The 25,369-nt window shown below is 41.2% G+C and overlaps 1 protein-coding gene across 11 annotated transcripts in view; it reads right to left on the bottom strand.

The window, feature by feature from the left end:
• ARHGAP12 (Rho GTPase activating protein 12) overlaps positions 1 to 21,130 on the bottom strand; it is a 67,351-nt gene extending 46,221 nt beyond the window's left edge. For 3 of the 11 annotated variants that reach the window (XM_044424658.1, XM_044424664.1, XM_044424665.1), the window contains exons 1-2: positions 10,122 to 12,650; positions 2,363 to 3,109 (exon numbers count right to left, since the gene is read on the bottom strand). In XM_044424658.1, the coding sequence (XP_044280593.1) occupies positions 2,363 to 3,028 (666 nt within the window). In that variant the 5' untranslated portion in view covers positions 3,029 to 3,109; positions 10,122 to 12,650. Of the gene's footprint in view, positions 1 to 2,362; positions 3,110 to 10,121; positions 12,651 to 12,831; positions 13,128 to 13,252; positions 13,338 to 18,668; positions 18,870 to 21,033 lie in introns of those variants that run through there. The other 8 variants (XM_044424666.1, XM_044424669.1, XM_044424667.1 and 5 more) reach the window with 6 other exon arrangements.
• Positions 21,131 to 25,369: the final 4,239 nt, after the last annotated feature.

Raw genomic sequence — 25,369 nt, 5'->3', positions numbered from 1 at the left:
TATTCAGTTTGGAACTTAATGTTCTGGTAACAAACAGCCTACAAACAGCTTGCTAAACCCTTAATTTCTACACAGCTGACTACTGCCAAACAATGGTTATTATTGAAAGATTTATTGGAGGTGTGAGACTTGTTCCAATGAATCTAGTTGGCACTTAAATCCCTAGGTCTGCTTGATCTAGAGGAAACAAGTTTGCTTCTGCTTATTGTGAACTACCAGTCTCTGCCACAGGAAGTAATGATGGACACCAATTTGGATGGATTTAAAGTGGGATTAGGTAAATTCATGGAGTAAAAGCCTATCAACAGCTACTAGCCTTGCTGTGTGTTTTGTTGTTGTTGTTAGTTGCGAGGTCATGTCCGACCCATCGCAACCCCATGGACAACATTCCTCCAGGCCTTCCTGTCCTCCACCATCCCCCAGAGTCCACTTAAGCTCACACCAACTGCTTCAGTGACACCATCTAGCCACCTCATTCTCTGTCATCCCCTTCTTCTTTTGCCATCTATTGTTCCCAGCATTAGGCTCTTCTCCAGGGAGTCCATCCTTCTCATTAGGTGGCTAAAGTATTTGAGTTTCATCTTCAGTATCTGGACTTCTAAAGAGCAGTCAGGTTGAGCTCCTCTAGGACTGACCGGTTTGATCGCCTTGCTGTCCAAGGGACTCGCAGGAGTCTCTGCCAGAACCACATTTCAAAGGCCTCAATTCTTTGGCGCTCAGCCTTCCTTATGGTCCAGCTTTCACAGCCATACATTGCAACTGGGAAAACCATAGCCTTGACTATACGCACTTTTGTTGGCAGGGTGATGTCTCTGATTGCTGGTAGAAATATCAAAGACCTCAGAAATGCAGATGATACCACTCTCATGGCAGAAAGTGAAGAGGAACTAAAGAGCCTCTTGATGCAGGTGAAGGAGAAGAGTGCAAAAGTTGGCTTGAAACTCAACATCAAGAAAACTAAGATCATGGCATCTGGTCCTCTCACTTCCTGGCAAATAGATGGGGAAGAAATGGAGGTAGTGACAGACTTTATTTTCCTGGGCTCCAAGATCACCACAGACGGGGACTGCAGCCAAGAAATTAAAAGAAGCTTGCTCCTGGGGAGGAAAGCTATGGCAAATCTAGACAGCATACTAAAAAGCAGAGACATCACCCTGCCAAGAAAAGTGTGTAGTCAAGACTATGGCTTACCTCCATTATAAAAAAGGCATTCCTGTGTATACCAGTTGTTGAGGAGCTTGGACAGCTGGAACTCTTATACCTAACCTGTTTGAGCAATGCTTTGGGCAACGGGTTTGCCAGTGTGAAAACAGAGTGCTGGACTGGATGGTCCATTGATCTGATATAAAATGGCTTTTCTTATGTTCTTAAAGCAGCTTAAATCAACTGCACATATCTGTAATAGAATAGCTTAGAACGTATTCCTAGAAGGTAAGTAAGGACCAAGGCTGTGGAGTCAGAGTTGGAATCGTGGAGTCAGAAGCATTTACTGGAATCATTGTCAGAGTCAGTAAAAATGTACTGACTCCAGCTCCTAATAAATTTAAATTGTCATATAAATAATATGTTAAAATTCCTATTTCACAGATAATGCGAGTAACCTATTTTTTTCGGGTTACATTTTCAGGATATATTTTAACAGGTTAGGTTTCAAGAAATAAGCCTGATGATTCATGTTAGTAGTGATGAAATGCCTCCTTGCAGGCTGAGTGCATTCAATCAATATAGGAAATATATTAGAATATTTATTTCCTATATTGATACATAAATAAAGGAGTCAAAGTTTTATGTACCAACTCCACATCCCTGGTAAAAATTATGACCAAAGAACCTCAAGAGTAAACAGAAAAGTACATCTAGTTGAGTACTCAACACTAAGCATCTACTAAGAGATGCTACAGAATATTGATACTACTCCACTCTGCTGACCAATTTCCATGTTTGACAGCTTTAAGAACAACTTAAACCATGACAACTGCCTCAAGAGGAAGTAATGGTCCCTAATATTTTCTATCATCTATCCTATTTCAAACACATGTCTAAGGAGGATTAATTTCCTAGGAATCATACATTAAAGAACATTTCCAAAAACAAGTCAACTACAAATTCTTAGTATAACCAAAGAAACATTAACTATTTTAACTCACTTTAAGACAACAGTAAGTATCCTAACTCAACATTCTAATCCATACAGAGAAAAGTCTGACAAAAAAGGACAGTTCTAGTTTCTGGGACCCTACGTTTGGAATTAAGGACTGAGGGGAAAAAACATATATAGCAGTTTATTACTGGAATGGTGTGTAAAAATAAAATCTTGTGTTTGAAAGAGGAAGATTGTTTATTTTAATACATCTCATCTTACCTGCACTTGTTCTGTGGAACTACTGCTGAGTTCATCTCCCGATTCCGAATCCTGGTGGATTTTTTCTGAGCTTTCACCTGCAGAGTCACAGGACTGTTCTTGCAAGAAACTGGTCTTTTCTATTTCCATACATTCAGAACAAGGAAAGTGGGACATAGATAAGGTTCTGTTCTGATTGGAAACTTTGGGAACCTGTAACTCAATAAATTTCCCATTATTGGGGACAAGGTCCATGCTCAGACCAGTATTCTGACCTGGGCTACTGCTTGGTCCCAGATTCTGATTGGCATCCCGAACTAGGCCAGAAACTTGAACTGGAGATGATTTTCCAAAACTAGAAAGCTCTGGAGATTTATTCACATTTTCTGTTGACCTCTGTAACCCATGCATAAGTTTTAGAGAGCTGTTTGGCATTCCAACCAATTGCTTATTGGGCGGCATCAGTGCTTTGCGAGTTACTTCTTTGACATACTGTGCTGGAACATAGAAGGGCTTGGAATTTTCATCCTTTTTGACTTGCCACCAGTCATCGTTAGTCTTTTTCACTAAGATGTATCTCTCCCCTTGTTTTATCACAATCCTTTTGTCTTTTGCTTCATATTCATAGTCATATTCAACTTCAATGTATAATGGACCTGGAATAATTTTTCCACTCTTGTCGGCCATCTTTTTTTAAAGCTATATTCACGTTTCCAGGTGAAAGGTGAGCCACATTATGATGTTTCTTTCTCCTGTTTCTTAGCAGAGCTGTGGGGGGGGGGGGGGGGGGAAACAACAGACACATATTACCAGACAATCACCTAATAAATTTCAGCTAGAAAATTATTGACCAATTTTGGACATGTCAGTTAGGCATAGTTTGCAGATGGATCTTTTGCAGAAAATTCCCACAATTAGACACACTGATGTGAATTGTCTAGAAAATATTGAACCAGATTTTTTTAACCTACTCTAGGTTAATGGGGATTCAATCCAACATATTTGTCCTGTATTAAGCAGAACTGAAATGTGTTAATTACATGCAGTACAAGTATCTGGAAAGTTTTTCCAAAACCCAAAAGTAGTTGAACTGAACTACCGAAATAACTGACAGGGGAGAAAAATCAATGAAGTATACTTGTGCAGTTTTAAGAGCTACATTTAAACAAATTCAAAAATGTTGAAATTTATTTTACTGAATATAAAATATCAATATTTTAATTGGAATACTTGAAAATATTTCAAGACATGACAACTCAGTAACATACACTTCCCTTATATTGGATTTTAAGGGGAAAATGAAGCACTACAACTGGCATCCTACAAATTTTAGTATGCCCAAAATGTTAGAATAATCTGTGTGGCTCCTATGGTTAGTCACATGGTGGGATGTGTAGATTACAACTTTTATTTTCCATTTTCGCTATTATTATATCCATTCTAGTTGTTCACTTCAACTTCTTTTATGAAACAATGCATTTCTTAAACAGTGATAATTTCCCATGAATAAGCAAAACAACCATATTCCATCAACTGCCCTGTGCAAAGTATCCTGATTACCTGTTAATACTGCTTATTTTTACCTGTAAGCCACATTGAAAGCATTTATGCCTAGAAGGCTAGATATAATCAATATCTTATAATCAATAAGATTTCTTATAATCTTACAATCAATGATTTCTTATAATCAATAATATTTCCATGGACAATCTTCTACCACACATCTTTAATCAGAACCCATATTCAGAGCCATCTTGCCCCAAGGTGAATTCGATTTAAATCATGATTTAAATCACTAGTCAGTAAGGGTAATTTTAAATCATGGTTTTCTACATAACTTGCACAGATGCCTGCCTTACCCGTAGGTAGAGGAACTTCATTCAAATATCCCCAAACTGGATCTCCTTTACGGCCTGCTTCCATTATAGGTTTTCTCCTCCAGGGAAAGTACTACAGTGGTACCTTGGCTCATGAACTTAATCTGTTTGGGTCGCGACCCAAATTGATTGTGAGTCAAGTCAAATTTCCCCATAAGGTTCAATGTAAATAAGGTTAATCCGTTCTGTAACCATTTTTTTAATCACAAAAATTTGAAACAAAGTGACAAAAAACAACAAAGGTTGCAGCCATCTCCCCCTCCCCCAAGCACGACCCCAATCACACCCGTGTTCCCTGCACGAGCGCGACCACTAGCGCGGTCATATACGGGTGCAATCACGGGCCCACTTGGGGTGGGGGAGACAGACGCGATCACAATTGTCACCCAATGTGGAGGCAAAATTTTTCTGAAATTTCTGTTCGCGACCCAATTTGGTCGTGAACTGAGGTGTTCGTGAGCCGAGGCACCACTGTATATGATAAACATCAGACTATACACACAAAGTGCCAAAGACTTGTGGAGTGTTCTGCTCAAAAGGTTTTACTTTCATTTTTACTGCTTGCTTCTGCCTTCTCACACTTAGCTCCTTGTGCAGATCTATTCTATGCCCAACAATCTTCCTCTAGTCATTGAATTTTTTGAAACGTTGCACTTAAGAAGTAGGAGATTGGTTTTGTGTACATAGATTTGCAAAGAAACAATGGGACTGTTTCTGCATGTTTATTTTATAATAATTTTCCAGCAAAGAAGAGCCATGTGATCTCTGTAGACACAAATTTGAGAACTGTAAAACCAACCATCTGTGATACCTTCTAGACAGAAAAATTGCCCAATAATCCTACAGAAACCTGTGGAAGAACATGACATTGTAAATAGGTTACTGGAATTCATTTACCAAAAAATGTAAACTTTTCATGAATATACAGCCTCATGCTACATAATTAAAAACTAATCCTTATTTCATGATGAATAACCTTTGGACTATAATGTATCTTAAATAGAAAACTATCTTTAGGTAGATTTTTGTCAAAAAGCATTTTATTTTAAAATATCCAATTTAAATCAAAAACATCTGGTTTTTAAAAAAATAATTTATTTTTATACACCTTTTCCTGCCCTGTTTCTAAGTTTTGAACAACTAAGTCTGTTCTTATATTTATCCTTTGTTTTCAAAATCATTGCATTCTAATGCTAGGAAGTTGACACAAATGAATCTGCTGAAGTATGCACAGAACTATAACTTTTTGCCCATTGATCATATTGGTGTAAAGTAATAGGTTAAGGCTACAATTCTATGCATATTTAGACACAATGAAGCCCTACTATACAGCTAGCAGGGAAAGTAGGGAGTTGAAGAATTCTTTTTCCTTACTAAATATGCATAGAATTGCACCCTAGATATTGTAACAAATTCTTAGAGCATACATACCTGTTAGTAGATAACAGGCAAAGAAGAAGAAACTAAGCCTATTGTTTCAGTTACTTAGCAAAATGGATCAGGTCTTTATTTAGCTCGAGACAATCTCTTGCTTACGTAGAGGATTTATTTACCTCAGGTATTATTAAATCGGGGGGGGGGGGGAATTATTGTTTTGCTTATTTTTCCTGTCATCATCTGCTCACTTGACTTTGAGCCTCAATGGATTTTTCTGAGTTCACTGGTGATTAAGACCTCTTTCCATAACTTCACTTGCTCCACCAATATCACAAATCACTGTTATCTAAATATTGTTATCTATTCATGCTTATATTTAACATTAGCATGAGCTCTATGGACAACCTCTTTTAAGCAAGCCCCTACACTCAGGATAAAGCTTGAATAAGGTGACATTCTACAATACTGCCATAACAACTTTGGTATGCTATTGCTTTCTCAGTATCTATGTAGATACTATGTTTTCCCAAATCTTCCCCCACATATAGCTTCCTATAATGTGTGTAAATTCCCAAAATACATAATTCAATCCATTTTGAAAGTGGTTAGAGATTTAAAGGCTTACATGCAAATCTGCTTCACTTCAGAAATTCTGCTCTATCATTGGGATTCTCAACAGATATTTCTCTTGTCATCCAACAGGTTCCATGACTCGTCTGAACTTTTAAAATAGTTTTAGATGTTTTTAAGTGGGAGGCTGGCATGCTCCAAAGCAAAATACTGTCCTCCAGTGCCATCTGTATTTCAATGAATGTTGCTAAACCCCATCAGGTCCATAGTAAGAATCTTAGACATGGCAGGTGGCTGCATCTAATGGATCATTTTGAAACATGTTCAGTACTAAGTAAAAAGATAAAAAATAAACTTCAAGGAACAAGGAGTAGGGTAGTTTTTTCAATGTGCAGGGCAGTCAGTTGGTTTTGTTTGTACCTTTGTTTTGACAGACATGCACTTTGCCAGAGTATATGTGTGGATAAGTGGGTTTGGCTTGGTATGTATGTGTTTTTCTCTGAGCATCACCAATTTTGCCCTCTGTGAAATATGTATTTTGTTATCCTTTGTAGGACCAGAAAGGCAATTTCCTATTTATACTTTAGACCCAACTTCAGTTCTGTACTCAGTTTCTTGGCCAATTTACTAGCCTCTGAGCCTCATTAGTTTGCTTTCTATGAGATGGGTGTTGGGGCAATAAAGGGTGCATTCAAAACAGTCCTTCTATGTTTGGAATTCAGACCCATCTTAGGACACTTTAGATCCCAGACAAGGTTCTCAGCCTCACCAGTTCATCTTCTGGAAAATGGGTGTTGTGTGATTGGCGACACCAAACATGGCAACCATTTTGTGAGAGTGCCTATGACACTCTCAAAATTCCAGATGTGTCTACAGGCTCAAAAAAATTACTGACCCCTACTCTATATTAAGCCTTGGCTAAATTTACATTTAATTTCTATCTCACTATTTTTATTTATCTTAGATTTCTACCCTAGTTTTTAGTACAAGTTGGTTAGCAATCACAAACTAATAACCAAATCAGCAAATCAAAATCAGCAATGAAACCAGTTAAAGCTCAAAAACATAAAAAGTGGGCCAAGCCAGTGCCCTCAAATCAGTGTTTCATAAGTGAAGTACCAAGAGAGGAAAGGCCTGCTTCCCAGTCATTATCCACCTCAGCTCAGTTAGCGGAGGCACCTGGAGAAGTGTCCCCCCAAGATGACACAAGGTCAAATTGATATGAAACCAGATAATCCTTCACCACACTCCAAGCTATGCAATGCTTCAAGCTGAAAACCAGCGCTCTGAACTGAGTTCAGCAATGGTCCAATATACTAACTTTTTTCAAAAGAGGAAAATATATTCCCAACAACTGATAGCTGTTTGTGTCCTAGCAGTTGGATTTTGTACTAACTGCAGTTTCTGGACCATCTTCAAACAGCCATACATACAATGCATTACAGTTGTCCAATCTGTAGCTTACCAGAAAGCAGATAACCAGGGCATGGTTATCTGTAACAAGAATGGACCGAAGCTGAAAGAGGAGGCGCAGACAGTGCTACTGAGAAGCCAGAATGCTCACCCCGGACTGCCCACAAGTTTCAGTGAGTACAAAAAACTGACAGTCCCACTTTAAACAAAGATGGGTTACTTTAGATTAATGGCTTACCATCACATTCTTAGCACACTTAACAGTGCTGGCTTTAACACTTTGGGCTCCAAGATTCTACATACCACTTTCACTATTTTGTTCTGCCATGACCTTCAGGATTTTTTAAAAATGTTTTTCAAGACTTGAGTTGCTGATTATTATTTTACTGCTAGATGTGGTATACTACCCAGAGATCTCTGGACAGTAGAGGAATTTAAGTATTATTAATAATTTACTTTGTACTTGTATTGTTGCATTTTAAGTATAATATTATATATTAATATTGCATTTTACTCTCACTTCTCTAAGCTGCCCAAAAAGATATGTTTAATGAGTGTTCATATAATAAGACATGATAAAAGATTAAAATAAATAAAAAATGCAAAGAGTACATTCTTAAGTGTACCACTTGTGCACCAAGTGGAAACAGTAAGAGCAGAGAAAGAAGCATTCTTAACTGCCCTACAATTATAAATTACTCTTTTTTCAAGATCTTGCAAAATCCTCCAGTAATCCTGCAAGACAATGACCTGATTTGCACAGCACAAAACAATAGCCCACCGTGGCTTCATCTTGCATTATGTCAAATGCCCAAGGAGGGCCAGCTTATGAACCCAAACAGCCAAGGTTCATAGACAACCATTCTAAATATTCAACCCCTACTCAGGGGTTGTTGTGTTATGCAAATCTAACAAGTGTTAAACAACTCTTGGCCTGTTTTAGAATTATGTAAGCATTGTTGTTGAGGGCTACATATGCAACCATGGGTTATATAACCCACAAGAAGCACAGATGTCTTGTCTGGACCCAGGCAATGGTTTGCCCTTCTCCTACAAACCAGAGTTTGACCCTTGCTTCTAAACCTGGTTGGCATGGTAACTTGTCTTTAGATCAAACAGCAACTATGATATGCCTAAAGCCAGGAAAGGAACGGCAGCATGTAACAGAGAAAAGAGGAAGCATGCTTTCTCTGAGATGCATGCTTTCCATTCTTCAAGACTCAGTCACATACCTTTGTTTTAGTGTTATGTTTGAACCAGTCAACTAGTAGCAGCGGAGAATTAGAGATATGTAAATACAGACAAACCAAACCAGCTCTAGACAGATAGGGCTTGCTGTTTCAGGATGACAACTCTGTTCAATGTGCATCCTAATGAATACAATGCAGAACAAACAGACAACAGACTTATACATGCATTTCCTGAGCCCACAAGTGACTAACGCCTGAAATTTACTTCCAAATGTAAATTTCTTTGGACTGGAACAATATTCTTCAGTAACCCCACTCCGTAAATTCTTAAGGTACGACTAGAGATGCAGAAGCAAGTATCTGACAGGTAGGAATCAGGAAAAAGCTACATGGATTGGTACGACCAGATCTATTCCATGAACTACGGAAGTGCAGGGAATAATGTGCAAGTGACTTGAGACTCCATATCTGTACCTTGCATCATTAGTTATTTTTCATTTTATTTTACATTCAAAGTTATTTTTTCCTTAAAGGTATCTTTAAGTTTAACCAGCAAACTGTGATATGGCACAGAGGAAAGAAAGTGCTAATGGGGGGAGGGTACTGCACATGCACAACTCACTGCATCTCCACCAGAGGCATATGGAGAACCTTGCTGAACTGTGACCTTAATTTGCAGATGAGGAGTTAAAATGCTCTGAAAGAAAGAATGTGTGTCCTATCAAGAAATGCTAACACTGAGGCAGCACAAATAATTAGTAATTTAACCACCATCTGCTTGTATAAATGATTTCTACCTATCACTTTAATTTTCTTCATATCATCATGAGAGAAGGATGCTACAGAAACACAGGAAACTAGCCTATCTACAACCTCCACATTTGTCTAGCTGAATGAATACAAATTCAAATGCTGAGCAACTTCCCAAGAAAGAAACACATTGGCCAAGCTTGCATGTAACACTAAGTCTGATCCTGCCTAATCTTGGAAGCTAAGTAGGGCTGGGTCTGGTTGAAATCTGGATGGGCAACTTAAATGCTGTTAATTGCCCAGAGAGCTTCAGCTACAGGCATGGTAGAAATATAATAATAATAATAATAATAATAACAACAACAACAATATCCAAAAACTTGGTTTGCTGATCCACAAAATACATAAGCAACACATAACCACCTTGAGCCTCAGTGCATGTGAGTGAGAAACTAAGCACTCTCAGCCTAACCTCTCAAGGTTGTGGGGAGCATAAAATCAAGAGGAGAATTAGGTAAACCGCTTTAGGTTTCTTTCACAAAAAAAGGTGGGATAAAAATGGTATAAAAAAGTGGGATATAAATACAGTCAATCAATACTTACATGCACAAACTCCTGAAAGGAGCATGCAATTTCATATGTGCTGGCTATGTCACAAAACCCTTATCTGAGATGCTTTTTCGCAAAAGTTGTTTTTGGTACACTGAAGTAAGCATAACCTGCTGTAGCCAGTGTGGGAAGAGAGGAGGGAGGAGGGAGGGGGAAAGGGGGAAAAAAGGAAACATGCTCCATCAATATTATCAGCATAATAAGACTATAAAGCTAATCCCAGGAGTAGGTCCAATTGAACTCAATGGTACTTGACATGAATAGAATTTTAGGCATGCATAGAACTGTCCTGTAAGAATAAGAATCCAGTGTTTTTAATGCAGTAAACTGCATCATACAGTATTTTGCACTTTTCAAACAATAAATGCAATGTAGGAGGCAATGAAAGCAAAGTATCATGACATTAAAACCCACACATTTCACCAAACCAATGCAAGGCAAGGAAGGCTGAATAAGGTCTGAAATTAGTTTTACAGCACTACTACTCTGATTTTTAAAGTAGCAACTGCCTTAGCACTCTCAAAAGGAACACATGCATCTTTGGCATGTTAAAGAACAGTAAGTACAAAGAATAGTTGTGCTTGTGTATCAAATACATTTCTTGCTCCCTCCCTGGAAACTGTTTAATACCAATTATAATTTAACTTTTTTTCTGTTAATATAATGCAGTGCTAAAAGTTTAGACTAAAAAACCCTTTTAATTGTGTTTAGCATGGTCTAATTTCAGTCTCATCAAAATTGACAAAACTTTACTACTATTTATGTAACCCAAAAAAACAACAGTACAGTCATTTGGTTCTTATACCACAGACTCTCAGGCTGGCAAACATTATTCCCTACAGCTGCAATGAACGCATTAATGATGTTGTGAGACAAACAAAGTTAGTCATTGAAGCCGTATTGGAGGACATTTAGATCCCCACTGTCATAAGTTCTTACCAACTGAAGGCCAGATGAAGTAAAACCCAGCCAAATGTCTGCAGCACAATAGATGTTTTCTCTTAGGTTGTGACTTGTCAGCATCTCAGGAACAAGCTTTAATTCAAGCACATTTCCGTTAAGCCCATGGTTTCTGGGTACATTAACGTATGAGAACAAAATGCATCTCCATGGAATGAGAACGCTGTTCTTTATAAAGATTTTGATAAATACTATACAATCTCACTTAGGGCCAGGATTTTGTCCAGAAAAAGAATGCAAAACAAAAGGCCAGCATTACTCTGCATGGTTAAGATCAACATTTCTGACAAAAATCAAGTACAAAGGAGTCATCTGGAAAAAAATAGCAACATTTCTAGTCACCATGGAGAAAAGCAAACATGCCATGCAACGCCAAGTCATGATTTTCATAACAACATTCCCTTCACATTTTCTCAGTAAATCAATTTCACATGCTAAAATTTCATCAGAATAAGTTTGCTTGACAGTTTGCATGACTCATTTGTACTCAATTTGATATGAATTAGTTTCATAATAAGCATAAAGATAAGAAACCCACAGATGGTAAGCAAAGACAGCAGGTATCCATTAAAATGCCATTCTAATCCTATCTGAACATGCCATAACTCAACAATTTGGTCTTTCTTCAAATGAAAGCTCAAGCTTACCTTTTAAAATTTCTTGAAAGTCAACTAGTGATGCAAGTGTACCAATTTCTAAAAGTGCCACATGCTTAAATATGAAACAACTGTAAAAGCCTATTTTGACTATCAAAAACTCACTTCAGTCCATGCAATGTATCAGCTACTTGCCTCTCTCTGCTATTTTGTTAGGGTGCTGACTAGAATCAACAACTATAAATAGCTAGGAAAAATCTGTGGCTAATACATTTACGCTGACTAAAACAAGACTGAGTCTAAACCAGTTTAAGACCTACACAGGTAATTAGCAGGACATTGAGAATGCAGACCTTCCACTCAGACTAGTAAATAAAATTTTCCCCTAAAGAGACACCCCAAGTTATCTTACCTAGTGAAATGAAATTACATTATAAGTCTTATTTTATCCTAAGTGTTAATTATTTGGTAAACTATCAGTAAATGCTATATAGATTATGCATACCGAGATGCAGAGCACAAACAGCTCTCTATCCAAATCATGTTTTTACTTCAAAAGCAAATCATACTACAGCTTTCCCATTTTGGTACAATTCCCCACACAAGAAACTGTTCGAGATGAATTGGGAAAAGGCAGAAAGGTGGCATCCGATCCCAAGGTGTATTTACAGCATAAACAGTAAAGCTTCCGGGCATGAACCAACCATTGGCTGCTGAGGCAGAAAGAAAGACTCCCCGTGGGGACGTCTTAAAACTTAGGTCCTGCATATTTCCGGAAGCAGGTTGCACTTGTCGATTAGTTGAAATTGGGCCTAAATCAGGAGAGGGATGAGTATACGGTTCTTTTAAACCTACTCCTTATGCACACACAGAGTTACCAGATAATTATAGAGAAGCAAAAGTGAGCATACATTCTTCCACATATCCAAACGCAAGTTCAAGAAAACTTTTTCTAAGACCGTCCAAGAGAGAAACGGCTATACCTTCAAGACACACACACATCCTTCCTCTATAGGGATTCGATATTAATCATGAAACCTCTTCTGTCACAACCCCACAATGTTGCCATGGGGAACCTGCCAAAGGCACCCAGATCGCCCACAAAGTATCAAGCCTCACACATTTAAAACAGTGCCCACACGACTGACCATTAGCTGCCCTTTAAATGCGCGCCTCGTCCATCCAAGCAGGGTCTAAAAGCGCTGCCGGGAAGGTGGGTTTCGACACACAGCCCTTTCAATACGCCTCTTCCGTGAGGAAGGGAATCCGTGACCGTCTTAGTGACGGAAACACGGACAGGGACAGTGGCTCTGGCTTAATTCACGCGGGTCACAATAGTGTGATCCTGAGAAAAAGTGAAGCGAATAGAGGCTGCGGGGAAGCCATTCTGGCTGGCCGTCCCTCCATCTCGCAAACAGATGGACTGGAGGGAGAGGGGGGGACCCGCCGCGAACCTCGCACCGCCCCCTCCCCACAGGGCGAGGAAACAGTCCGCGCCTCAGAGCGCTTCGGCCAGGCGCCCCCGCCGTTCCCGCCCCTTTCCCAGATGAAAGGGCGCCCCCTCCTCACCGGAATTGGGAGGTCCAGGTCGCGCGGCTCCGCTCCGGCACGCGACACGACACTTCCACGAAGGGCACCCGCCGTTTCCTCCTCCTTCCGTTCCGCCCCCTCCGTCCGCGCGCTCGCCCTCCCCTCTCCTGGCCTCTGCTGCCAATCCGAAAGCACCGCCCCACCCGCTCCCGGGCACCGCGCGGCCCGGCGTCACAGGTCCCCATCACGTGCCGGGGTGGCGCGGGAGAGGCGGGGGGAGACGGCGGTCCTGTGTGGCCGGGAGGAAATTTACCTGCCCCCGCCCCCTCTTTCTGTGCAGGCTGCTTGAGGCACGGATTAGACGAAGGTCAAAAAGTAAAGCCCGGGCGAGAACAAACACAAAACCTTCTCGGTGTTGTTGTCCCCCCTCCCTCGCAAGATGGTACAATAGCTCGAGCAACCTCCCCAAATTCCAACGCCGAGGAGAGAGAGAAGTCCGAGCTTCATTCCATACATAACGTAGGTGTAACCTGTTGCCGGGTCCGCTGAAATAAACAGCACGTTTTGAAGCACCTTAAAATGGTCAAGGCGCAAACCTTGGTTGTCTTTTTCTGTCCAAACGCGCATAGGATTGCATCCTTAGCAGCGCGCTTCCACGAGAGTCGTTTTTAGGGATAATGACGTCACATTCTCGGTATATGAAGGAAACTGTAGAGAGTGGAGCCAAAACTGTTTCCACATCCGTGAAATGCAACAGCACATAACGGGACATGCCCAAGCTAGCCCTCGCCTTGCAGCTGCTTCACGGCACGGGGGGCTGCAAACGTTAAGAAATTTCCTTGCTTGACTCATGGTGCACCACCTTCCCGCAGAGTTACATGGGCTCAAGCTCGCAGTTGTGCAATTCAGTAAGCGTGGCTACTCAAGAGTGTTTCGACTGTAAGTCTGAGGATACATACGTTCCACAAATCCTTTTATGCGAGTTATTTTAGGGTGCAATCTTATTTTAGAGCCGCAGTCTAAGTGCCACTGAGTTCAATGGGGTTTATTCCCTGGTAAGTGCATTTTAGATACTTTTACTGTTTTTAGTGTTTTATTGCTTCACCATTTGTTGTATTGTTTTAAATTGTACACCAGCTTGGTGGTTAGTGGTTCTTCTGAGTGCACATGCATAAAATTGCACTGATAGGCTATCATCCTATACCTTTGCACTCACAAATTGCAATCCGCATCACTGAAGCATGGGATCTTAGTCATGAATACTCAGTCCCATTACTATTACTTAAGATCTCATGCTTAAACCACACTAATACTGTTATTAGAACTGAGGTAAGTAATCCACATATACTACCTGGAATGGGATTTCAAAAATAAAGTTCCATTGATGCAAATGGATTTACTTCCAAGGAATAAAGAATGTAATCCTTTACATGTTTTCTAAGAGGGAAATCTAAATCTAATTATGTTCAATGTGGACAACCCTACACACATTTAGACAGAAAAAAGCCCTGTCCAGGAATGCTGAGAAGTACAGGACTTTTTCTATCTAAACAGACACAGCATTACACAAGAAGTGTCAAAAAAGATGTTATCTTTACTCTTTCAACACAGGTGTCTAACTGAAGATTCTAATCCCTGGTAATGACAGAGAGTATAGAATACTTGGAGTTTATTATTACATTTATTTTATTTCTATCCCATTGTTTTTCCTTTTGAGGAACTCAAGGCAGCTCACATAATTCTCTTCCTCCTTTCAATCTTATTCTCACAACAACAATACTGTGAGGTAGGTTGGGCTGTGTCTGTGACTGGCCCAAGGTCACCCAGTCAGCTCATGGCTGAGCAAGCACCAAACAGGATCTCCCAAGTCCCAGCCCAGCACTCTCAGCTTTTAAATACACCAGGATTGTTCCTGCACTTTTCAGGAACCAATGATTAGCCTGTTTTGTATTGTTAGAGAGGAATAATATGTTTCTTTCCCTTTAGATGTCATGCAGAAGAGCCATGCTTAGAGCTAATTTGTACTGAGGTCACAGTAGGAACCCATTAAAGCACATTAAACTGCAAGTAGGAGGCCCATGTGACTGAACACTGCTAAACACAAAACATTCCCTCCACGTAAAAACAGAGCCCCATTCACTTGGTCAAAAAGTGAGCTCAGTGAATGTGTGTAGAGTACAGACTGTGCCACCGACTTGCACGCCGTCACTGTGTGGTGGTCTCCATGCAGAAACAAGCAGCCACCTTCCACAGTGCGATTCATTGCAGCCCAAACAGATGTGGCACCTCGGGAAGAGCAAGGCCTGAACGGAGAGACTGGAAAGGGTTTCTGCAGCACCAGTCCCACCCTCCTGAAGACGCCCCTTCTCCCCACAGAACAGTGCTGCAGTTTAGCAGGTGCAGGAATATATAACACAGGAAAATACAACCTATAAAAAGCCGTGATGTTGATGTTCTGAAGAAATACAGAATAGAACCGCAGAAGTAGCATGAAGTTTGGGCTGTGCATCAAGCGAGGTGCCAATGAGCCAGGCACTACAGGAATGGCAAAAAGCCCTACTGTAAGTCCCTCCTAGGCTCACTGCATTCCTTTTAATGTAACCCCTATGAACTATTGGTTCAGCCCAAAGGGGTAGAAATAAGAAAGATCGGGGTGGTAAGATATTGAATGGAAAAAGCAGGAAAGCTGAAGAGGCAGGAGGTGCTGTTGCCACTGAGGCCCTTGCCGACTTGGTCTAGATATAATTCCTACATGTTTGTGTTGGAAGGGTGAACCTACATAGTGAATTAATGCACATACAATTGTACTGGCATTTTATTCCAGGGTTTTGATGATTCTCCCTGTGGAGCTGACTCTTCTGTGTTGTGGATACTTGGGCCAGCTGAAGAGGACACAGTGTATATTGGATTCTTTTCTTTGAGTTTGGATTCAAAAAGACACTTGAACTTTGCAGGTCTATGGGCAGCTTTTGTATCAGTGACGTTGCCAGGGTCCTGGGGGCATGGGTTGTAATCTTTTGTTGTTGTTATTATAATTGTTTGTGTTGTTCTGTTATGAAATTGTTGATAAGAGGTTTATTTTGTATGTAATGTTGTGTTGCAGTGTTCATTAATAGATCTCTGAGTAAGCAAATAGCCCCATATAACTCACCAGGGCTATGTTAACATTAATAGATACACAGCAATTCTTAAAGAGACAGTACACTATTCCCACACTCTAGAGCAGTGATGGCAAATGTTTCAGAGACCAAGTGCCCCAACTGCAACCCAAAATCCACTTATTTATTGCAGAGTGCCAACACTATAATAAAACCTGAAAACTGAGCTTTCAGTTTAGAAAAAACAATTCACAGCCGGTTGGCACCGCACTGACCAGCCATGCGAAAGCTCGGACGAGTCATGGCTAATGAGTCGCGGCTTGTGACATCATCGCCTGGCAGCACTACTTTTCTGAGCATGCGCATGGCCCCTATGTGCGCTGTTATCCGATGCTCAGCTGCGGGGGCGACTTGGCTCGCTTGTCGACAGAGGGGGCTCTGCGCACCCGTTGTGGCATGCGTACCATAGATTCATCACCACTCCCCTAACCCTAGTATGGGGGTAAAGTTCCATTGAAAAGAGGGTGATTTTGAAAAAACCTCCTTTGAGTAGCCTTTTCTGCACTTGTCATCATATCTGCCCGTTCTAAACACATTCCAACCATCAAAATCATGCCAGGACACCTTGTTTTTCTAACTCTAACCCAGTGATGGTGAACCTTTTAGAGACCGAGTGCCCAAACTGCAACCAAAACCCACTTATTTTTTGCAAAGTGGCAGCACTACAATAAAACCTGAAAACTGAGCTTTTAGTTTAGAAGAAACAACTCTCAGCCAGTCCAAGCAAATATATGTGTGTCCTTGGCAGCGCACTGATCAGTGATGCGAAAGCTTGGACAAGTCGTGGCTAATGAATTGTGGCTTGTGACGTTGTCGCCTGGCACCACTACTTTCTGAGTGTGCGCATGGCCCCTATGTGCGCTGTTATCCGATGCTCAGCTGCTGGGGCAACTTGGCTCACGTGCTGACAGAGAGGGCTCTGCGTGCCCGCTGTAGCATGCGTGCCACAGGTTCGCCACCACTGCTCTAGTTCCTCATTCCAGACTGCAACCAAATAGCACCTGCCCATCATCTTCCTTTGTCTCTCCCTCTCATTCTATGCAATCCAGTGACAGAAGACATGTTTTGTGTGCAAAAATTCCTGGGGTTGAATCCCTACAGTCTCTAGGCAGAGCTGGAAGGACTCACTGTTGAAACCCTGGAAAGCCACTGCCGGTCAGTGTACATAATACTGAGCTAGATGGGCCAGTGAGCTGACTTCATAAAGACAGCTTGCTGTGTCCTTCTCTCATTTTCCAATCTGTTTTAGATCATCGCCCTGGGAACAGAAATCTGGTTGTCTTGCCTAAGTATTGTAAAGGACCATGGTCATCGTCAACAGCTGGTGTCACTGCATGAATTGTGGCCACTGGCACAAGTGATTCTTTTGTAATCTTGTTCCCAGAAGGCAGTATCACCATTGTACACTATATGGTCAGTTCCCTCAGGTGTGCATTCCCTCATTTGTTCATTCACCTTTAAATCCCATCATCAGGCTGCCTCTTGTCCATTCCCCATTCCATTGGTAGACATTGCCACCTCTCACTGAATGATCACGCCACTCCTCAACTTCACATATGCCTCTTTGCTGTGCTGAGTAGCAAGGTAGGAAGCAACAAAGCCTATGTGAAGAGAGCCTACGTTTTGAGAAACAGAATATTGCTGTCAGCAGAAATCTGAAATGTACTCTCACTCATCCCTCCATGTTTCTGCTATGAATCCGACCTCCAAATGCTAACATTCCCTTCTTTTCACCTCCGCCTCCTCTTTTATTAAATTCCCTCCCACTCACATTCCCTGCTCTTTCAGCTCTTCAGCAACAAGCAACCCACTAGAGTTGGAGACTATTTAAAACAACCCTCTCAACACAAATCCTTGTTTTTCTGAACAATTCCAGTGGAATTTTACCTTTTTGGTGTACTTGTACTGTGAGCAAGAGCACCTTTTCTGTGTAGGTGTGTAGGAAGATTGTTGTGGGTGGGCGAGCAGGTAATGTGGAAGAGGTTTCACAAATGTGCTCCCTCACCCACATTCTGAAGTGACATGGCATGTGAATCTTCTGAACATGCAGGTTAACCATATAGTGTCACTGCCATCTTCTAGCATGCTCCATATGCAAACGTATAGTCAAATATCTCAGTTGCATGGCTGGCAGTACAACATATTGATTAAATAAATATGAGTAACTGTTGCTAAATAAAAGGGGGGATATCTCCTTGGGAATGCCATCAAGTACCATCAGAAAGCAACTGAACTTCAAAATATTTATGACTGTGTCTGTATGACACATATACAAGCTCTGCTAATAATTTTGCTACCTTTCCCAAGCAGGCTTCATCCATCATCTCACTGTCATTATCCTGAGATAACTGGCATTCACCAAGTGCAGGTTAGCCATCGGAGACTCTGCCTTCAGAGGATCCCTTGGTGCAGTTCTTTCCGTACCAGCTGAGGCCCCAAAGATGGGACATTATCTTCAGGACTGGGGACTGTTTTGGGGAGGAGAGGAGGGGAAGGCACCACCAGCTTCTGCCAAATCCAAATCCACCTTGTGAAGATGAGGAGGGAAATACGTAGATTTTGAAGAGAGACATCAACGTGATTTTGAAGGGGGGCAGGTACACAAAGGCCATCCTTGCCTCCACACTCAATTGGATATCTGTAACTTTACAAGTTTAGAAAGCAACCATGTTCGATGGTGCCGTTGTAGACTATTGTGCGCCATTCAAAGCTCTTTTTGTTTCTTCATGGAAATATGAACTCCATCTCTCACAGGTAATAAGTGTACTATTGCTTACATGCACATTTATTCCAGGGTCGTAAGAGATGAACCAAGAAGCACTGATCTTGCCATTGACATTCTGCAGAGATCAGTGTCCTAAGGCAGAGGGCTAAATCTGAACACTTCGATTTCTCTATTGACAGTGCATTACAATACGTAGACCAATGTGGTGCAGTGGCTACAGTGTTAGATTGGAACTCAGGGACTGGATTCTAGTCCCTGCTTGGCCATAAGGCACACTGGGGGCTTTGGGCCAGCAGCGGGCTCTCAGCCTAACCTACCTCACAGAGTTATTGTGAGGACAAAGTGGAGAAGAGGAAAAGGAGATTTAAGTTAGCCACCTTGGGTTCTTTGCAAGAAAAAGGCAAGCTATAAATAAATACATAAATGAATAGCTAAAGCAGATCTATTACAATCTTAGGAATGTTTTTAAATCGCTATCCTTGCTCATCCTTGGCATAATACCCCTCTTCCACCACAATCTCCCGCTGCGGTCTGTTTTCCCTTGCATCTTAACATGGTTTGAGTTGACACTTGCCCTGAATGATCCTGGCTGCCTTAGTTTTGCTGCCCCTCATAGGACAGATGCTATTAACTTGTATCAGTTTAACTGTCATGGTTTCCCTCTATCAAAACATCCTGGAAATTGGAGTTTGGTGATGAGGCTTCTTTGTTAAGAACATAGGAAGACTCCTGCTAGTTCAGACCAGAAGTCCTTCCATTCTGACATTTTGTCTCTCACAATGTGTAGCCAGGTGCTTCTGCAAAAAGACCTCAGACATAGCCCTTCTCCACTGAGAATGGATTCCGTCTCCCTGTTCACTTGGGTAGCCTTTTTGTGCACTTAGTACAGCCTGGTATAAGTTGCATGCAATTCATCTAGAGAAAAAGCAGTAGTAATACTTGATATAGGAAGTGAAAGAGGATAAAAAATGCAGAGTGGTTTTGATTAGGAACAAAGAAAACCACTGAGTAGCTTCAGGTTCAATACTAAACCAAATAATAGTTTCAGACCTTTCAAAAATAGCTATCCTGGTTAAATAGTAATTATTATTGTACCCATAAATCTATAGATGTAGCAGGAACCTAAATTGAAACTGAACTTTGTATTACATTTGTGGCATTCTCACATTTGAGTTCAATATTTATTGCCTGCTCACTCTGCAGTTGGAGAGGGCATGCAGCAGATACCAGCTTATGTCCCCTGTCCCTGGATGGCGTGCCACGCACAGGTGATGCACCAGGCATGGGGCAGTGCATTCAACCGTGCAGAGGCTGAGTGGCAGGACCAAGCACCTTGCATGGGGCTTGGAAGCCCCACATTCTTCATTCTCCATCCCGCTCTCTTGCCAATGCCGGGAGTTCAGGACTGTGTGCAAGTAATCCCGCTGTCGTGGCAGATGCATGGGATGGGGAGGCAGAGAACGGCTGCCAGAAGTGCCCAGTTTCAGCACCCATCATCCCCGCCCCCCTCACTGCTCACTCCACGTGCTCTGGAAGGAGGGTGCTGATTATTAGTTGGGCCCAGCAGGGGCCCCTGGCAACTTTGATTCTGGCTGGCGGGCTTTACAGGTATCATGTGAATCTGCCCAATTTGTGTCACTTTGATCAGCCTTCATTTCAGCTCACATGTGTCTAATGGAGGACTGGCAGGCTAGACACATCCTCTGTGATGTGTACCACTGAGCCATGTTGCATATTGCACTCATTTAACCTGGCTCTGATCCTCCTGCGTATCTTAAGATTTAAGTGATAGCAGCTCACAAGTCTAAAATCTTACTGATCTTTAAAATGTGGAGTTAAGAAAATGGATGGCACGATAAGTACTATAAGCTTTCAGATAGTTAAAGCAATTAAATTAAAGGAGTTGAACTGTGCATGCTCCATTAATCTCATCATACCTTCAATAACAGCATTACCATCTTAATTGCTCATGATCACCGATAAAGTAAGGAAGAAAGCCAGCACTGGGGGTAACAGCTGTGTCTTGCAAAAGACTCTGCCAAGAAATGAGAAGGGAGAAATAAAAAACATGAATTGTGAGGATCATAAGTGGGAGAAAAATTTCCTAGTCAATGAATTTATAAATACTGTCTCAGGAAATAATGAAATATGTATTTAACTTCTTCATAAACATTTTCCAGCTGCTCTTCTCTGTGCAGATGTTCCATTGACAATGAAGCAGCATGAACTCAAACATTTTGATTAACTCCATGTAGTTAGCTTGTACTTGGCTCCACACTTTTGTCTCCATTTCTAGTCTAAAGGCAGCATTCCATGTTGCATCAATCACACTTTTTAAAAGGCATACTTAACATTTTCCTTTGAAATAATAGCAGCTGTTTTAACTCCAATCTGCATCCATGCTCCCATTCTAGAACTGGAACCGATGCTGGTTTCCCACTGAAATTTCCCCCCAAAGCAAATAGCAATTTAATCAGCTTACTGAATGCTGACTAGCAAATGGTTTGGGTTCAAGTATGGAGTAAGACGTTTCTGGATAAATATAGAATAGGTGGGAGAAGGAAAGGAGAAAGTATTGTTTGTACTTTGCATCTAAGGAAAACATACTAGTCCAACTTAAAATGCTTTTTCCAGTGTACCCTCCCTTGTGTACAGCATAAGCTGAAGAGAAGGTGACCTGAATCTTTGCTAAGAAGCCATTTATTGAAACAGAAGGTTGAAGCCTAACACTTAGTCAGAAGCAACTTTCCTTATATAACCCTTAACAAATCTGGTGTCTTCTGAGTTTTCAGTGAGTTGTCTAGGTCAGGCTTCCTATCAGACAGACAGGAAGGTGGAAGCAGAAAGATCCTGTGCAGAGACCTTCTCTGTCTGTCTGTCTGTCTGTGATACATATGTGGATATATCAGGGGAGCCAAAAAAATGCATACACATTTTAAGAGATGTTATCTATGCATTACTTTTTGAAGTTGAATTGAATCAGGGTAGTAATGTTTAGTATGACATTCGCTCAAAAGATGGTGGTTCCGAAATGGCATGGGCAGCGACGCAAATGGACACTTTTGTGAACGTTGCTCAGACACTAGTTTGCCCTAATCAGAAGTGTCTGGACACTGATGGTAAATACTTTGAGTACCTCTTCTAATTACAGAAGTGCATCGTGACTTGTATTCATCTTTTGTTATCACTATATATTGAGTATTACAATTTAATACAGTTTTTTTCCTTTCTTAAAATGTGTATACATTTTTGGCACTCTCTGTATATTGCAGCTTTACAGTAAAAGACAGAGATGGCAGCTGCAAAATGTGGTAGCAAGCGCCCTTTCCAGTCTTACAGAAGACTATCCATTTCACTGAGGACCTGCTGCATCAGCCATTTGCTTCACCGTCACCATGGCTGTTCAGCCCACAGTGCTCAACTTATTGTAACTGCAACATGGCAGTTCAGCAGCCATCTTGCCACATATTTGCCTGCAAGATGTTCCTGCATGACTCTTACATCTGGGGGTGGGGGGCTTGTGGGAATTGGCCACTTAGGAACCACTGGACCTTATCTTCTGGTGTCCTTAGCAACAGTGTGCCTCAAATTTTCATTGAAAGTAAACTTCAGTGCAAATTTGTTCAGAAAAGAAATATACATCTACCAGCTTGAGTTTTGAGTTCGTGTGGATTGTAAGAGGCCAAGTACCTATGGAACTCCTCCATGGGGCAAAAGCAAAGGTACTTAGATCATGCATGATCTATAGATGTGCTTTTTGTAACAGTGGGAGAATCCTGCCTACATATATGCATTTCTATAGCAGGAGATGTATAGTATTTACTAAATTCAACTTTCTAAATTTCAGTGTTCTGGGTCTTTAAAATAGTTGGGCGCCTGTTTACCTTTATTATCACAAGAAGAGTAAAGAATCACTCATAATCAAACTAAATATGCCAAAAAATGATGTATGATCATTGGCGTACATCAGTGTTGGTCCAGCTGGGAGCTCATGGAGTATATCCAGCCTGGAACAGCAAGTTTGCCTTGCCTTCTTCACTTGTCCTCACACTACTGAAGGGCTGGATCTCACCAGACAGATTTGCCCATCTTTCTGTCTGCAGGGCTGGGGCAGACTGCCTAGCTGGCACACCTTGGGTGGGGCTAGGTGATGTCACTGTTGGGGGTACTGACCCCCAAGTAACTTGGTTGGAGAAACTCTCATCTCCCATGCTGAAGACGTCAGCCACCTTATGTCCCTTATAGTCATCAAAAGTGGCCTTGATATGACTTCTAACCCATTTTGTTTCTCTCTAAACAAGCAGGGCACCATTTCCCCACCAACAGCAGTGCTCTTCTGGCAAAGAATGGCTTTCCTTAACCCTATTAATGTAGCATAATATGCAACCATCCACTTTACTGGCATTTCATGGAAACATCTCAATAAAATAATTTTACAAGTGAAGAACGGCTGCCAAATTCATTCCTCGATTCTGACTGTTTCTTAACAAAAGACAAAGTGATTCAGGTGGTTACACCCAGCCACTGAGTGCCCTCAAACCTTTTACACAACTCCCACTGCTGCTGCATAAATTAAATCTAAAGCCCTTTGGGATGAAAAGTGGTGTCATTCTGAAGGTTATAAAGGATTAGATACACAATTGCAGTAGAAGTCTGTTGGGATATCTTTTTTAATGACTTCTTTTCTATATTAAAGACATCATGTTAACTTTCAAATAACCTGATTTCTTGTTCTAAAGTATAATGCCTTGGAAGTGTATTTTTTATTATTATTATTATTATAACATTTCTATGCAGTGTATTTTATTTCTGTAATTTGTTTTTTTCCCTTTCATTTTGTTGTCCCTAAAATTCCAGCCTTTGGTCAGGTTTGAGTTTGGAAAGAAAGGCAATTCTGAGCTGGGGTCCAGACATGGGCATGAGGCAGGCCCTCCAGATGTTGCCAGTTCCAATTCTGGCCCTCCCTGACCATCACCCATATTGGCTTGGGCTGATGAAAGTTGGTAGTGCCACAGGTTGGCCACTCTTGAACTAACTACTCATTTCAGTAGTGCCACCTAAAGTCTAAGCAGATCAGGGCCAAATCCAATTCAGCACAGCAGCCACAGTCAAGATGGCTATTTCTGATCAGGATCAGAGCACATGCAAGCAAGACCCAAAGCAGAAGGACTGCAGGCTCTAGTGGTACAAGACAAATGTAACAAATAGTCTGTAGCTGCAAAACAACAAATATGTATTGTGACAGAACTTAAAGTGGATGTATTGAAACGGACAGGCTCATTGTTCACAAGATTTCTACAGCTTACTTCTTCTGGGAGAATCCCAACTAAGAGCCATGCGACTTGCACCTAAAAACTGGTTGATAAACACAAGTACAAGTGGCTGGCTTCACACAATCACGGAGGGAAAGAAAACATGGTTGCTTCTTTTCCGCTTCTCTATGCATCCTGGTCATGTACCATGCATAAAATTTGCCTAATTAGCTTAGCTTTGCAGCACAAAAGTTGCCTTACTGACCTGATGAGGTGCACGGCTAGCAGTGGCTTCTAAACCACCCCAGAAACCTGAAACATACCATGGGTTCCCAGGTGGCTTTGAAGCCACCCCTGCCTGATACCTCAGTGGGTTTGGATGACACAACAACCTGTGTACCATGAAAACAATTAAGGAATTGTACAAGGCATAACTACCATACACAGGGATGGGAAAAAGAAGCCACTGTGACTTCTTTTACCTGGTGATTGTGCAAACCCAGCTAGTAGCTTATGTGTAGGATTGGCACTACACAACTAGAAATGATAGGTCAACACCAGACAGTAATAACCCTACAGCAAAAAATGTCTATTTTTTCACTAAATACTTAACTTTCCTCTTTTCATTCTGTACAATTTCTTTTTGAAAAGAATAATCTGCACACACACTCACACATGCAGGCACACACACAGGAGGAGGGAAAGAGAGACTCTTGTGAGTGGTAGCAAATTAACTGACTTCTGCCTGGGCTAATAACAAGATTACCTTAAAACATTCTGTGATATGTATTAAATACCAGTACCAAAGTTATTGGATAATTCATTGTACATAACCTCTCAGAAGCTATGGAAGTTACAGCTCTGAAACAAAAGTAGATCCTATTTTAATAGCACCAGAAAGGGATCTTGCAGTTTTCATTGTGACCTGTTTGTTTTGATCTGCTAAAAGAAAGGACACATATGCAAAACTCTATGCCTGCAATAGAAGAGTAATCACCTGAGTCCTTAAATCTTTATAGAA

This window comes from Varanus komodoensis, unplaced genomic scaffold, assembly GCF_004798865.1.
Source record: "Varanus komodoensis strain SLA01 unplaced genomic scaffold, ASM479886v1 scaffold15, whole genome shotgun sequence".
Taxonomy (NCBI): domain Eukaryota; kingdom Metazoa; phylum Chordata; class Lepidosauria; order Squamata; family Varanidae; genus Varanus; species Varanus komodoensis.
Note: the sequence above shows the minus strand (reverse complement) of the source record. Positions and strands in the feature narration are given on the sequence as shown.